Source organism: Phycodurus eques, chromosome 20, assembly GCF_024500275.1.
Source record: "Phycodurus eques isolate BA_2022a chromosome 20, UOR_Pequ_1.1, whole genome shotgun sequence".
Taxonomy (NCBI): domain Eukaryota; kingdom Metazoa; phylum Chordata; class Actinopteri; order Syngnathiformes; family Syngnathidae; genus Phycodurus; species Phycodurus eques.
Window position 1 is genome coordinate 681,641 of NC_084544.1, and position 14,951 is coordinate 696,591.

Consider the following 14,951-nt stretch of genomic DNA (forward strand, 5'->3'; position numbering starts at 1 on the left):
ATAGAACGTGGATGTGTGAAGCGTGTGAGAACAGCGCCGCAAGGGGAAACGGCAAGAGAGCTTCGCCGCCATCGATCGGCTCTCCCGCTCTGAACGAAGGGTCGCAGCGGCTGGCAGGGATCATTAGTTGGTTTGTCCCGTTTTGCAGCAGCAACACTGCGAGTCGAAGATGGTTTTGGTTTTGGTAGCTCTTTAAATTGGAGGGGGGGGGGGGGGGGGGAAAGGATCCTTTCGGGACAACAGGTCATATCCAGGATGAAAGGTTAGTTTTTTGTTCTTAAAATGACTTGATAATGGCATACATGTGAACAAAATTGTTGGTACCCCTCTGTTAATGAAAGAAAAACCCATGGGGGTCACAGAAATAACTTGAATCTGAAATAAGTAATAAATAAAAAAATCCTGAGAATAAACCAATGAAAATCTGACATTGCTTTTGAATTGTGGTTCAACAGAATGATTTAAAAAAAAAAAATAATAATAATAAATAAAAATTCGTGAAGCAGACCTGGACAAAAATGGTAGCCCGAGATAAGATTGAAAATAATTTGACTTTAGGGACATGTTCAAACAAGGTGTGTCCTCTAATTAGCATCACGTGTCTACATACTTGTATTCAGTCAGTCAGCCAATTTAAAGGGTGACAAGTAATGATTGTGCTGTTTGCTGACATGGTGGGTACCACAATAAACATGCAACAGTGACAGCGAAAGTTGTCTCAGGAGATTACAAAGGAAATGATAGACAAGCATGTTGAAGTTAAAGGCTATAAGACAAGCTTTATGTTCCTGTGATTACAGTTTCACAAATTCAGAAATTGAAGATCCACGGGACTGTAGCCAACCTCCTTGGATGTAGCTGCAGGAGGAAAATTGATGAATTGAATAAACGGATGATATGAATATTAACAAAAGATCCCAGAACAACTTCCAAAGAAATGAGCAGGTGCATTCCAAGGTCAAGGTACATCAGTGTCAGATCGCACCATCCGTCGTCGTTTCAACCAAAGTGGACTTCACGGGAGACAATCAAAGATCACAATCACTGTTGAAAATAAATCATAAAAAAGCCAGACTGGAATTTCCCAAACTGCATGTTGACAAGCCACAAAGCTTCTGGGAGAATGTCCTATGGACAGACGAGACACAACTGGAACATTTTGGCAAGGCACATCAGTTCTATGTTCACAGACGCAAAAATGAAGCATACCGAGAAAAGAACACTGTCCCTGCTGTGAAACATGGAGGAGGCTCTGTTATGTTCTGGGGCTGCTTGGGTTAATCTGCCACAGGGTGTCTTGAATGTGTGCAGAGTACAATGAAATCTCAAGAGTATCAAGGTATTTTAGAGCTTGAAAGCTTGGTCTCAGTTGCGGGTCGTGGGTCTTGCAACAGGAGAATGAGCCAAAACACAGCTAAAAACATGCAAGAATGGCTAAGAGCAAAACATTGGACTCTTCTGAAGTGGCCTTCAATCGAAACCCTATCGAACTTCTGTGGAACGAGCTGAAACATGCCGCCTGTTGAAAGCACCCTTCAAACCTGACAAACCTGGAGCAGTTTGCTCTTGAAGAGTGAGCCAAAATAGCTGCTCACAGGTGCATAAGTCCAACGTTGAACGTTTGAAAAATCCTTTGATTGCATTAATTGGAACCTCAAAAGGTGGTGCAACTAAGTATTAAGGGTACCATCGTTTCTGGCAAGGCCTGTTTCATGAGTTTGTTTTTTTAAAGTGATTCTGTAGAACCACAATTCAAATGCAATGTCTAATTTGAAATGGTTAATTTTCATTACATTTGTATTATTGCTTTTGTCACATTCAAGTCATCTCTGTGACTACAGTGGGCTTTTCTTTCATTAACACGGGGGTGCCAACAATTTTGTCCACATGTAGTAGGGGACCATCTCTGCTTCTTCTTGGTTGGGTTTCTGCGGGGGATTCACTGTACTCTGAATCGTCTCATGTTGGATCTTCTCGTTCCTTGTAGATCTCATATAATGCAAATAATCTAAAATGGGTGACTGGAACTTCCTGGGTGGCATCTTGGAGGAGGTGCACATCCACTCCACCATGGTGGGCAAGATCTGGCTGACCATCCTGTTCATCTTCCGCATGCTGGTGCTGGGCGTGGCCGCCGAGGACGTGTGGAACGACGAGCAGTCGGACTTCATCTGCAACACGGAGCAGCCGGGCTGCCGCAACGTGTGTTACGATCAGGCCTTCCCCATCTCGCTCATCCGCTACTGGGTCCTGCAGGTGTTGTGGAACAAATTTACTCCTCATGTAGATAATAGCTGAAAGGTATCTGGACCAGAGCAGGTTTGAAACTCAGATCTTTATACCTCCCCACATGCAAATGATCCAGACCAGGAAACGTATCACACGAAAACAGTTGTTTTCCACTATCATGTCGCAATTGCACAATGCAACACAATAGAACAGCACACAGCTGTGCCACATACATCATCTGGAGCAGTTCAGAATGTATCTGATAACGTGACAAAAAAACAGAAAAAAAACTTCATACTCACCAGACTACTCTGCATTGCTCGGGCATCTGTTTCGCATATCCCCTGGAGAGCTCCCTGTTGAGGTGTTCCAGGCACGTCCCAGCGCGGGGAGGCCCCAGGGACGACCCAGGACACGCTGGAGAGACGTCCGTCCGTCTCCCGGCTGCCCTTGGAACGCCTCGTGATCTGTCCCGAAGAGTTGGACCAATTGACTATGGAGAGGGGAGTCTGGGCTTCCCTGCTGAAGTTGCTGACCCCGCGACCCGACCCCGGATAAGCGGAAGAAAATGGATGGATGGATACTCACCAGAGGATGTTGGCTGTAACAGGTTTTGCTCCAACCAAGCAATCGGAAGAAAAAAATGCTTGTTAAAGAAAGAGTCCCATTGCAAGTTACATAAGCTACTGATTCTGAAGGCCCTGGGCAGATCAGATTGATTTGGCAACGCATGGAGGCGGAAATCTGATTGGACAAAATATCTAACATCCACCTATGAGGTGTGTCAGAAAAGTACCAGGTGTGTTGTCACAAAAAATATACTTCAAATCCAAACTCCAAGTTTTCCCCTTCCAAGTAATGCTCCTGGATTCTAACACACTTTCCCAAAGTTCTCTGCCACACCTTCGTGCACTCCTGGAAGGATTCTTCCAGGATCCTCCGTAGCTCCGTTATCTCGCCGTCTTGATGTCATTCATCCCTTGAGCTTGGGAAAGAGGATAAAATCACAAAGCCAGATCAGGTGAGTAGGAAGGTTGGTTCCCCCAGCACGGTGACATTCTTCTTGTCCAGGAACTGTCAGATGCTTAGGGCATCGCGAGCAGGTGTGTTGTACTACCATAACTCTCGCAGCAGGATCTTTTTGTAGACTTGCTGGTTGATCGTCTGGCCCTGTGGCAAGAAGACGATGCAGCTCACGTTGAAGAATATCAACAAGACTTTGGACTTTGAGTCTCTTGCTTTCTTTGGTCTCGGTGACGTCGGACTTTTCCACTGAACTTTGTGACATTTGGTCCTCCGGGTCACACACACACACACGAAGAGCCGGGACTCATCACCGGTGATGACTCTCCCTAGCAAGTCCGCCCTCGTTGGTCTCATCGTCACGCTGCTCGTTGACGGGCGACCTGAGAAAACCCATAGTTTGTAGTTTCAGTTTGAACTGGATCTCGTGCACGGTTCACTATTGAAGGCCAAGGAATACAACTGAAATAGCTTCTACTATAACACATTTTCCATTTCACAGGTCATCTTCGTCTCCTCGCCCTCGCTGGTCTACATGGGCCACGCCATCTACCGGCTGCGCGCCCTGGAGAAAGAGCGCCACTGCAAGAAGGTGGCGCTACGCCGCGAGCTGGAGTCGGTGGACGCCGAGATGGCGGACGCCCGGCGCCGAATCGAGAAAGAGATGCGGGGGCTGGAACAGGGCAAGCTCAATAAGGCCCCGCTGAGGGGCTCGCTCCTTTGTACCTACGTGGCGCACATCGTCACCCGCGCCGTGGTGGAGGTCAGCTTCATGACGGGCCAGCTGGTCCTCTACGGGCACCGCCTCAGCCCGCTCTACAAGTGTGATCGCCAGCCCTGCCCCAACGTGGTGGACTGCTTCGTGTCGCGGCCCACCGAGAAAACCGTTTTCATGGTCTTCATGCAGGCGATCGCCTGCATTTCCTTGTTCCTCAGCCTCCTGGAGATCATGCACCTGGGCTACAAGAAGATTAAGAAGGGCATTCTGGAATACTACCCACATATCAAGGAGGATCTGGATGACTTCTACGTAAACAAGTCCAAGAACAACTCGGTGGTGCACCAGGTGTGTGTGGGCACCTCGGCGGGGGGCCGCAAGGCTACCATCCCCACGGCGCCCAGCAGCTACACCTTGCTGCTGGAGAAGCAGGGCAACGGGCCCAACTACCCGCTGCTCAACACCGCATCGGCTTTCGTACCCATCCAGGAAGACCCGGGCGTCAAGCCGGGGGGCTTCAAGGAGAGCAAAGAGGGCGTCCCCAGCCCCACCGATCAGAACAGCAACAACACAAGCAGCGAAACCCGCTCGCCACCTGCCGACAAGGACGCCGACGAGCCGGACCGCGCCGAGTACCCCGCCTCCTCCGACCCGGCCTCCTGCGCCACTCTCCCAGTCGTGGCCCGGAAGTCCCGGAGACCGAGTCCGCAGTGGAACTGCTCCACGGTCCTGGAGGGCAACGCGTCAGACAGCGGGGACTCCTACCGGGGCGGCGCCGTGAAGCTCCGCGGAGGAAACGGAAGCGCGGGCCCGCGCGCCAGGAACCTGCTCTCCAAGCCGGACAGCGTGAGGAGGCCCGGCAGGCCCCAGAGCCCGGACTCGGGCGGCGACGCCAGCTCGCCGTCCCGACGCAGCCGAGACAGCCCCAGCCCCGCCGCCTCCTCCCCCAAACGGCGGGTGTCGGTGACCAGCAGCGGCGGCAGCAGCAGCAGGCGGGCGCCCGCCGCCCTGCAGATTTGATGGGCCCCTCTCTGGCGGACAGTTTGTGACAGGCAAGGGTGGGAAGTAACGAAATACAAATACTTCGTTACAGTACTTAAGTAGATTATTCAGGTGTCTGGACTTAAGTCCTTATTTTCCTGGTGGGAAGGCAGTGGTGGAAAGTAACAAAGTACAAATACTTGGTCACAGTTCTCTGGATCTTTATTTTTCTGACAAATTTCAGGCATTTTTCAACCTCTGCAGTGTAACAAAGTCCAAATACTTCATTATACAGGACGTCCTCGATTTACGAACGAGTTCCGTTCCTACGCTGGCGACGTAACACCATTTCCCGCGTAAGTCTGATTTCACCGTTAAAGTCGAAATCTACGGCAAAATACTTCTGTTACCGGTATTCTCCCACGTGATTGTGACAGGCAGCTCAGTGTGTGCGTCGATGTGTGAGAGGGTCAGGAGTGCGCGCCGGTGCGAGTGTGTGGCGTGGCAAGCGTCGTGACGGCGATTAGCGGAGGGACCCGTTGACGTCGAAGCCGTTAAAGCAGCAAATCGGCGCTTCGTGCCTTTATTGTTGCCGCCGCCCAGCTCGGCTGTGCCACGAGAGAAGGGAGTCGACACCCGCCACGCTCAGGTGACCGTGGTCGGGAAAGGTTAACACTTCGTAGAAAGAAACTAAAATACATTCAAATAAAACACATTTTTAAAAAAGATGCTGTACTTACCATTACTGCTGAGAGTGTGAAAAAAGGCAAAGATACTCCCGGCGCACAAACACAAACAAGCGCTATGCGCTAGCTAAGCAGAAACACTGCGGCGGTGCTGGGACACAACGGCGGACGAGGCACGGGCGTCGTCAAGTCGAAACGTCGTAGGTCGAGCGCGGCGTAACTCGAGGACGTCCTGTAGCGCTTGGGTAGATTTTTCAGGCATCTGTTCTAGAGTACCGGTATTTCTTTTGACTTGGACTCCCCGCATTTGAAAACGGCTTTCGACCCCACTGTGTCAAAGTAGGCCGTTTACTTTTTTCAACCAACCAGACGACACGACGAAACGAGCATAAAGGTTGGGCCAGGGCTAGCTACCTCTTAAAAATCAACATGCCAAATGGACTGTAAATATTTGTCCTTTTTAGTATGAGCAGTTAATAAAAGAGTGCAACTATTTTGTGTGCACGGGTTTTCTTCTGTTGTGCCATGTTATCCAAATGGGTATTGTATATAACGGCAAAAATGTTTGGTTTTTTTTCTGTACTGTTTTACGTTTGCTTAAGGGCAGGAGTGGAACCAGTACTTCTATTTCCCCCCCAGTTTGTTCCCCAAGTATCTGTTTCTACCGAAGTCGCCCTGAGGGCCTGGCAAAGCCAGATGCAAATCCATCACGTCGAAGCGGACGTTACGTAAGCAGCGGAAGCGGAAATGAATTCAAGCCAAACGCAGCCGACGTTCGTGCCTACAACGTTTTTCCTGTTCTGTTGCTGGAACCCTCAGAGAAGTTTCCTGTGCGGTTCATGTTCATGAAAACTACTTCTCCAACGAATGACGACGGAATGACGCGGTCTTTTTGTGACCCTGTTCAGTTGACCGCAAAGCTACTATTCTGTTGTATGAGCGACAAGTGGATACACATTATTTGCACCTTCTGCCATCGAGTGGAAGGGCATTTAATTGTTCTGCCCGTCCTTCTATGTCGCTGGCCTAGATCGGTAAACAAAAGATGATTATATGTAGTCCAAAATAGGGATTTTACAATCCCTTTTCGTCCGCAGCTTCAGGTGATGGCTCGTACTGCGTCAGCTGCAAAAAACAAAAACAAAAGCACATATCGAAAAATGAAGATGAAATGATGTATATTTTTTGAATTACCTTGCTCCTCAGCTTCTGATTTTCCTCCACGAGAAGCTGGCACTTTTGCTGCAGTGCAGCTTTTTGAGAGGCAAGAGTCTCGGCCTCCTGAGCGATGACGTGACGCTTCAGAAAACTAGATGTGGGCGAGGTTCAGGTCATCAACGCACGTACACTATTGTATATTACTTGGCCCCTGGATATCCCCCCAAGCAAGTTCCATTTTGCATTTCATGGACAAACATGTTCAATGATTGTGTCCCTTTCTCCTGATCTAATTTAAAGCACGTCGGATACATAAATAGAATAATTGGGCACATGAGACGCACATTCGGGCCGCTTAGTTGTTCTCGTGGGTCAACAAAACAATGATGTATATTTTTCCATCTGGAGCCAAATGTGAAGATTCGGTCCATTGCAAGATGCACTCCAAAAAAAACTTTGATTTTTTTCCTCTGTTGAAACTTCACCTGTTAACTCTTCGCTTTGTTAACGATTGCGGTCTTTCTTACGTCTGTTAATTCTTGCATATACAGTTTTTGTGGGGGTTTTGTCATAGAAATACTACTTTTTAATCCAAATATGCACGTATTTTTCTTGGAAGAAAAATAATACTTTTCACATCTGAAAATATATTTTTTCCTTAGGAAAAAGTACAATTTTCCCCTCGAAAAATGACTTTTTTCCCTTCAATATACATGATTTTCTTTCTGAATGCAGTGGAAACAAAGGATACTGCAAGGCATTGTCCGGTTTATCATCCTCGCTGTACAGTGCTGTCATTGCTGTAAAATGTGACACAAAATGCACATCAACGAATTTCACATCATGAACTTAAAATCTATTTCATGATGTTGACGTCATGCCCACCTACCGTTTGTCAGAGCGTCTAGGACCCCAGCTTTTTCAAGATATCTTCGAAATTGTTCTCGCTCCGACATTATTGAGCCCTTAAACATGAGTAAAAACTATGAATGAATAATTGTTTGTGCTTTAAAAAAAAAATGCCAGAAAAGTGTTCCACGGTTTGTTTGCGTAAGACAAGGGACGCGTCGCTATGCAGACTGTTAGTTAGCGTCTCTCATTTATTTTTATTTTTTGGGGGGGAGGGGGGTCAAATTAGAAACAAACTTTATGACTCACCTTTTTGTGTTTCATGAAGAAAGTTGATGAATTAAATTTTGATCGAAAATGTGATGAGTTAAAAAAACGGAGTAGGTGATTCGCTTCAAGTTATGACGCAGTCGTCGCTACAGCAACAGGTAAGGTTTATTGCGGTAACCAGCGATTAAGAAAGGTAATTTATATTTTTAGTCTGCTTGAAAAATAGGTCATTAAATTTCACCACAGCTTTAAATAAAAACAATTTTATTTTTAATTGACGAACAGCCTTTTTTTTCCTGAAGCGAAATTGTGAGCCAATGAATCAACGTCATTAGTAGAGCTGAATTATATAATATCTGGAATCAGTGGAGCCATTTTCGTACTGGCTCTCAGGGTTTGTAGATCTACACTTCCGGAAAGCGCCCTGTTACGTCATGACTCATGTGAATCCAGGCGAGCAGAAACAGCACCGCCGTCAAAATGTTTCCGCAGAGCGGCGAAGAGAGCACAAGCAGTTCAACTTATAAATTTGTCTTCCGTTTGAACACTTACAACTAACACCAGGGTGAGTTTGGATTTTTGTTTTCATCTGTTTTCGTTTAAAGTAATATAATAGCGAAGGCATTGCTAGGTTGTTGATACATTAGCTAGTCGCATATTTGTATAGTTCCGGCCAAACGAAAGGAGACGCTGCTATTATTACTATTAAAATGGCATTAGTTGTTGTTATAGAACCTGCAATAATTAATTCATCAAATATAAAAGCTTGCTAAACGTCACGTGGCACAATGGAGAGTTGTATGACTTGGTAACAAAACATTAGCAGAAAATGTATCCATTTTATACCAAGTTTAGGATAAGGGCCCCGACTCTTTTGTTTGGGGTGGGCTCGCAAATTGCCTGAGTAAAATTCATTGACATTTTTTTTTTTTTTTTCAAGGAGGCACAAAACACTATTGGAAAAGTGCTTTTTGTTTGTCGTACGTAGAGTACAGTATGTATTTGTTAGGAAAAAAATACTTTGTACTCAAAACGCTAATATCTTAAATTACTTTTCCCCACCAAAATGTGCAAACGCCATAAAACCAAGATTCCAATCCGTTTTGGTGAGCAGAAAAAAAATACGTTTGACCATGTCGGTCAACGTGTTATCATTGTACAAGCCGAAAGTCTCAACAACAACAACAGGAACCGTCCAACCCTCAGAATCAGATTAATAACATGTAATGCAAAACGCCATCGATGGATAAAGGAATAAAATCGCTATCACGGTGTTAGAACCCGAAGCAATGGCTATTTGAACATAAACAGTGGAGCAAAACATGTATACAGATAATATAACAATGGTCACATTCATATATTCTTTATCCTCTACAAAAAACGACTAAAGTTACAGCGGCTTACTGAGGAATTTCAACCAGCTCCGTGTATGGCTGTCTGTCTGTATTGTACTGCCCCAGGTGGTCAAGGCGCACACACCAGAAGGAGCAGAATAATGTCCTTTGAATTATAATTTGTCATGGACTGATGTTCTGCGTATTGATTATTCACCTTCGTGTCGTGACTTTGGACTTGTTGAATCATGTTACAGTATTAAGTCTTTCCAGGCTGACTTGCTGCGGATCACGTGGCGAGCGGCAATAAAATGCGTTCGTTGCGTTGTTCCCGCAAGACAAAACGGGCTCACACGTTCCTGCATTTTAAAATTTTGTTGTTGTTTTGTGGATACAGCTTTAAAAATGGCCTTTGTCCTAAAAGTGAACCGTCACGCTTCCATGAACTTCACCGGAGAACTTCACGTGCTTGTTGTGAAAGGGTTATTATCTAATCGGCCGCAGAGCAAACAGTCCTTTGCCGAACCAATCGAAAAAGTGCAGCTCGTCTCGGCGGGATTTCTGTGTCCGCTCGTGACGTGCTGCCGCGTGACTTTAATGCGCCTCGACTCACTCCTGCAACTTCCTCAATATGACAAGAATGTGCCGTAGGCGTTGAAATGCAACTCATCAAAACGGCGCGTGCCGGCCACAACGTGAGGTAGACTTGCAGCGTTACGAGGAGATTCGTGCAAAAGTTGGAACAATTGGAATTGTTTCAACATTCAAACCACAACGCCAGGGTCACTTCGCAACATGAAATTTGGCAAGCTTGTCCGTCATGAGCAGACTAACAAAAAACTCACAAGCAGCCATGCCAGAAAAGATACAGGAAGTTGGCCATTTTGGGTCAAAGCGTCCATTTTGGGGTGATTTTGGCCAGTTTTCCAGGTGTTCTTTTCTCCCCAAATGAACTTTTCAACACCGGAGTCCCCAAATGAAACTGTGTTGAATTTAGTTTTGTTTGCATGTTTTCACAGTCATGTGTTCATCCCACATTCTTTTGCCGACTCTTCCTATTTGTTGTCTTTTTTCCCTTGCTTCAGCACACGCACGCTCGCGCACACGGGCACGCCATGCGTGAGTGATTCCGCTCGTCTTTGCTCTCAGCGGGCCGCCATGGCGCCGCCAAACAGCAGCTACTCGGTCGACGCGGCGCCGTCGGACGAGAGCGAAGACAACGAACCGCTCATCCGCGATGTTACAGGTGAGTTTGTTTAAGAAGGAAACTAGACCGCCCCCAAGGCCGAGCAGTCCTTATCTGGCTCCTTCCACATGGGTGAAGCACCGTGAAGGAGGGCTGGATTTGGGATGTTTTTTTTTGGGGAAGCGTAAGCCAAGTGAAGGCGCTGTGCTCCTCCGGCAGTTCCTCGGCAGTGCTGCTCGGCTCGCTTCAACCTGGCCCTCTTGATGTTCCTGGGCATCTCGGTGGTCTACGGGCTGCGCGTCAACCTGAGCGTGGCCATGGTCGCCATGGTGAACGCCAGCCGGCCGACGCCGGGCCTCAACGGCTCGGCGGCGCACGCGTGTCCGCTCCCCGCCGGCGAGAACGCCAGCCAGAAGTTGGAGCAGCCCGACGGGGTGAGCGTCGAGAGCCGAGACCGAGTCTAGCGCGGAAATTCCCGCGACGTTGCCAAATATTAGCTTTTTACAGTAACTCCCGCAAAGTCTGCGAGCTTGATGCTAACACCCGATGCAAAATGAGTGAAAATGTCAAATGAAATGAAAAACGATTTGGAAATAATTCCTTGGTATTGTCAAAGCCGTCGAATGGGGGGGGGGAAGGCGGGATGACTTTTCTGTGGCACCTAGGGGCGTTTCGGACAAAAGAATGAATCCTCTCGACGCCCGCTTTCAGACGCCGCAGTACCCGTGGGACGCCGAGACTCAGGGCTGGCTGCTGGGCGCCTTCTTCTTCGGCTACCTGTGCACGCAGATCCCGGGGGGCTACCTGTCGGGACGCTACGGGGGCAGCCTCTTCCTGGGTTTGGGGGTGCTGGGCACGGCCGCCCTCACGCTCCTCACGCCGCTGGCGGCCCGGCGCGGACCTCGCTGGCTCTTCGCCCTGCGAGCGCTGGAGGGCCTGGGCGAGGTCACTTCGTCTTCTTTGGAAAACACGCACGCACGCACGCAAATTGAGAGGACATCAAAAGAATGTTGCAGCAGGAGGGGAAAAAAAATAACAACCGAATAGCCCATTTAGTTAGTTAGGTACAGCGGTTAGTCAGTTGGGTGGCTGCCTAGTTGGCCAGTCATTTTATTAGTCAGGCGGTTTGTCAGTTGGTTGGTTAGTTGTGCAGTCACACTGAGTTGCCATGTTAGTAAAGTTGATGAGTTAGCTCGTCAGTTTCTGGAGACAAAAGGCAAGACAAAGGCAACGTGTGTGTGTGTTTGTGTGCGCGGCAGGGCGTAACGTTCCCGGCGATGATGTCCATGTGGGCCCGCTGGGCGCCGCCTTTGGAGCGCTCGCGGCTGATCTCGCTGTCGGGGAACGGCGGCAACTTCGGTGCCTTCCTGGCCATGCCGCTCACCGGGTTCATCTGCCAAGCGCTGGGCTGGCCCGCCGTCTTCTATCTTTGTGGTGATGCGCGCGCACACACAAGTTACAGTGTGTGCACATCAACTGAGTCGGGTGTTTGTTTTTGCCTCTCCTCCAGGGGGCGCCGGTTGCCTGTGGGCCGTCCTTTGGTTCCTCCTGGTGTCGGACGACCCCCGCACCCATCGGCGAATCAGCAAAGAGGAGAGAGAATACATCATCGCCACCGTGGGGCAACAGGTAAAGGGCGGACCGCGTGAGGGCGAACGCGTGCCCGAACATGCTAATCAGAGTCGCGACGCGGGCCAACGTCCAGGGCGGCGGGCACGGCTGGTGGGTGCCCGTGCTGAGCATGATGACGTCGGTGCCGCTGTGGGCCATCGTGGTGACGCAGATGTGCTTCAACTGGTCCTTCTACACGCAGCTCACCTCGATGCCCACCTACATGAGCAACATGCTGCACTTCGACCTCAAGGCGGTGGGTTCGGACGATTTGTCGATCAATTTGTTCAGCTTTTAGTTGTTTGCCGAGTTCGTTGATCATTCTGCTAGTTAGTCGGGCGATGCGTTCTTCAGTTGTAAGTCGATTGATGGCGAGTTAATTGATTGGTTAGCTGTTAAGTTATTCGGTGACAAACGTCCGGTTTCTAACGGCTGCGCCCGCGCGTGTGCAGAACGGCTTCCTTTCGGCGCTGCCCTACCTGGCGGCGTGGCTGTGCGCCACGCTGACGGGCTTCGTGGCCGACCGCCTCATCGAGAGGAAAGTGCTCAGCGTCACCGCCGTACGCAAACTCTTCACGCTCACAGGCAAGCCGGCGCCGCAACCTTTCCGCTATCTCGAAGAAAAGTTGAATGTCGGCACCGAGGCCCGTCGACCGTCTTGACTCGCGTGCTCCGTCCGCAGGCATGCTGTTTCCTGCCGTTTTCCTGCTGGCGACGGCGTACGCCGGCTGCAGCCCGGCGCTCACCGTCACCTTCCTCACGCTCACCTCGGCCACCGGGGGCACCGGCAGCTCCGGCGTCTTCATGAACCAGATCGACATCGCCCCCCGGTGGGCTGAATTCACTGACAGCAAAATCCTGACATGACTGTTTCAAAAAATGTCCCGGAAATCTACCTCTATATTGTATTGTTAAATACTGACAGCCAAACATTTATACTCCATCCATCCATCCATCCATCCATCTTCTGAGCCACTTCTCCTTACGCAGGTCGCGGGCGTGCTGGAGCCTATCCCAGCTGTCATCGGGCAGGAGGCGGGGTACACCCTGAACTGGTTGCCAGCCAATCGCAGGGCACATAGAAACAAACAACCATTCGCACTCACAGTCACACCTACGGACAATTTAAGAGTCTCCAATGAATGCATGTTTTTGGGATGTGGGAGGAAACCGGAGTGCCCGGAGAAAACCCACACGGGCACGGGGAGAACATGTAAACTCCACACAGTCGGGGCCGGGGATTGAACCCGGGTCCTCAGAACTGTGAGGCTGACGCTCTAACCAGTCGCCACCGTGCCGCCATTTATACTTAATTAATAATTCTCATAAACAATTACTGATGCCATTACCTATGAACAACAATTATGTAATATCAATTCTTTATAACATGATGAATACAACATATTTTTTTTTTAAAAATCTCTTCCTTCTGCATGCATTTCTCCCACGCAGGTACGCCGGGTTTCTCCTGGGAGTCACCAACACGTTCGGGACCATTCCCGGGATCGTCGCCCCCATCGTGACAGGATATTTCACAGAGGACGTAAGAAAAACGCTCGTCATACGGCCGACGACCGTGAACTCATTCTTCCATTTTTATATTCCGACGGTCAGCACACCATGGAGGGCTGGAGGAAAGTCTTCTGGGTTTCGGCCGGCGTCAACGTGGGCGCCGCCGTCTTCTACACGCTGTTCGGAAGCGGCGAGGTCCAGCCGTGGGCCGTGCCGCGAGAGGACGGCGACGCGGACGAGGGGAGGACGACCGTGTCCGCTTAACGCAAGAAGTTCGCCGCTTGTTTCGCAGCATTTAGGATCGCAATTTCAAGCTTTGTTGTTTTAAATGGGACATTCAGGAACTTTTCTTTCGGTACTAATTTTGCTTTTATAGAAAATGTATGCAAGGGCAGCACTGGGCGCTAGCGGTTAGCCAATTGCCGACAGGTTTGGGGTTGGAATCCCAGCTGCGGCATTAAAGCCACGGACGAACATTTCGGAAGGTGGAGCTCTTGGATTACTATCCGTTTGTTGTTTTCTTTACAAACTTAACAGTTGCAGTTGACAGTTGTATGGGATCACTTTGACGAAACCTGTGGACCAAGTGAAGCACTTTTTACAGACAAAAAAAGAAAACACCACGACCCTTAAACAGTATTGAAACACATGATGCATTATGGCAAGAGTGATTATTTGTTCTTACGAAACATAGGAAGCATGATGAAATATCAAAGCACACGTTGGGGTATTTATTGGACTTGTCTGTGCCAGGTTTAAATTTTCATGTACTGTATTTGTATCATGTTCTGCAAAAAAAAAAAGGGTCTTTAATAGAATTTAGATTAAAATGAAAAGATTTCAAGCATTCCTCACGTTTATACAATTGTTTTGCTCCCACGTGCTTTAAACAATCTTAATCAAAACGCGACATAGCGGGCAACACTGTTTATATAATTGGCATTTCTGGCCAGCAGGTGGCGCCACAAAATCTGCAGCCATCGGCGAGCAAAAGCCACCCAAGTAAAAATATAACTTGATATTTAAAATATAAACACTCAGTTAAATTGATAAAATAACTAGGTTTTACTCAGTACTTAAGGGTATTAAGTATTCATAAAAAAGTTGAGGCAACAGAAGTTAAAAAAAAAAAAGTGCGCGGCTGGCGCATTACCACAAATGCTGTTGACTAATAACAATTATTCGATAAATTGCAAACATTCGATATGTGCGAATACCCCCAAAGATTTACGTTCCTTTGTGCGTGTGAACAATTTGTGGACTATTGCCTCACAGTACTTCCGTCGACCCGGAAGTACTTGGCGGCACAGCGGCGTCACTGACTAAATCTTCCCTTTCTGTTGATTTGAGGCAAATCGCTGTTTGAAATTACAATCTTGTTTTTCAATACAAAT

General features: G+C 48.4%; 3 protein-coding genes across 4 annotated transcripts; 2 read left to right on the forward strand and 1 right to left on the reverse strand.

The window, feature by feature from the left end:
- Window positions 1-205: 205 nt before the first annotated feature.
- LOC133395368 (gap junction alpha-9 protein-like) lies at window positions 206-6,130 on the forward strand. 2 transcript variants are annotated; one of them, XM_061664168.1, is made up of 3 exons: window positions 224-262; window positions 1,988-2,256; window positions 3,755-6,130. In XM_061664168.1, exons 2-3 carry the CDS (start codon window positions 2,014-2,016, stop codon window positions 4,988-4,990), a joined length of 1,479 nt encoding a protein of 492 aa, XP_061520152.1. In that variant the 5' UTR covers window positions 224-262; window positions 1,988-2,013; the 3' UTR covers window positions 4,991-6,130. The 2 variants fall into 2 exon arrangements, with proteins under 2 accessions (XP_061520151.1, XP_061520152.1); XM_061664167.1 differs by having other exon boundaries at window positions 206-2,256.
- Window positions 5,035-8,116, reverse strand: LOC133395370 (c-Myc-binding protein-like). The gene is made up of 5 exons (XM_061664172.1): window positions 7,954-8,116; window positions 7,685-7,760; window positions 7,547-7,595; window positions 6,832-6,946; window positions 5,035-6,762 (listed from the first exon to the last, which is right to left on the reverse strand). Exons 1-5 carry the CDS (start codon window positions 7,966-7,968, stop codon window positions 6,712-6,714), a joined length of 306 nt encoding a protein of 101 aa, XP_061520156.1. The 5' UTR covers window positions 7,969-8,116; the 3' UTR covers window positions 5,035-6,711.
- A 209-nt stretch (window positions 8,117-8,325) lies between these two features.
- On the forward strand, window positions 8,326-14,404 carry si:ch1073-513e17.1 (sialin). Its single transcript, XM_061665259.1, has 11 exons — window positions 8,326-8,479; window positions 10,334-10,494; window positions 10,654-10,868; window positions 11,146-11,379; window positions 11,694-11,868; window positions 11,945-12,063; window positions 12,140-12,301; window positions 12,498-12,630; window positions 12,728-12,875; window positions 13,498-13,588; window positions 13,660-14,404. The coding sequence occupies exons 2-11, from the start codon at window positions 10,407-10,409 to the stop codon at window positions 13,819-13,821; spliced, it is 1,527 nt and encodes a 508-aa protein (XP_061521243.1). The 5' UTR covers window positions 8,326-8,479; window positions 10,334-10,406; the 3' UTR covers window positions 13,822-14,404.
- The last annotated feature ends 547 nt before the right edge of the window (window positions 14,405-14,951 follow it).

Excerpts from the sequence above, each read along its gene's own strand:
- si:ch1073-513e17.1 (XM_061665259.1), top strand. The coding sequence starts at position 10,407 with ATGGCGCCGCCAAACAGCAGCTACTCGGTCGACGCGGCGCCGTCGGAC. Across the intron at positions 12,876-13,497 it reads CAGATCGACATCGCCCCCCG|GTACGCCGGGTTTCTCCTGG; the intron begins GTGGGCTGAATT and ends TCTCCCACGCAG. Across the intron at positions 13,589-13,659 it reads CAGGATATTTCACAGAGGAC|CACACCATGGAGGGCTGGAG; the intron begins GTAAGAAAAACG and ends TCCGACGGTCAG.
- LOC133395370 (XM_061664172.1), bottom strand. Across the intron at positions 7,596-7,684 it reads CCTAGACGCTCTGACAAACG|CAATGACAGCACTGTACAGC; the intron begins GTAGGTGGGCAT and ends CACATTTTACAG. Across the intron at positions 6,763-6,831 it reads ATCAGAAGCTGAGGAGCAAG|CTGACGCAGTACGAGCCATC; the intron begins GTAATTCAAAAA and ends TGTTTTTTGCAG.
- LOC133395368 (XM_061664167.1), top strand. The coding sequence starts at position 2,014 with ATGGGTGACTGGAACTTCCTGGGTGGCATCTTGGAGGAGGTGCACATC. Across the intron at positions 2,257-3,754 it reads TCCGCTACTGGGTCCTGCAG|GTCATCTTCGTCTCCTCGCC; the intron begins GTGTTGTGGAAC and ends TCCATTTCACAG.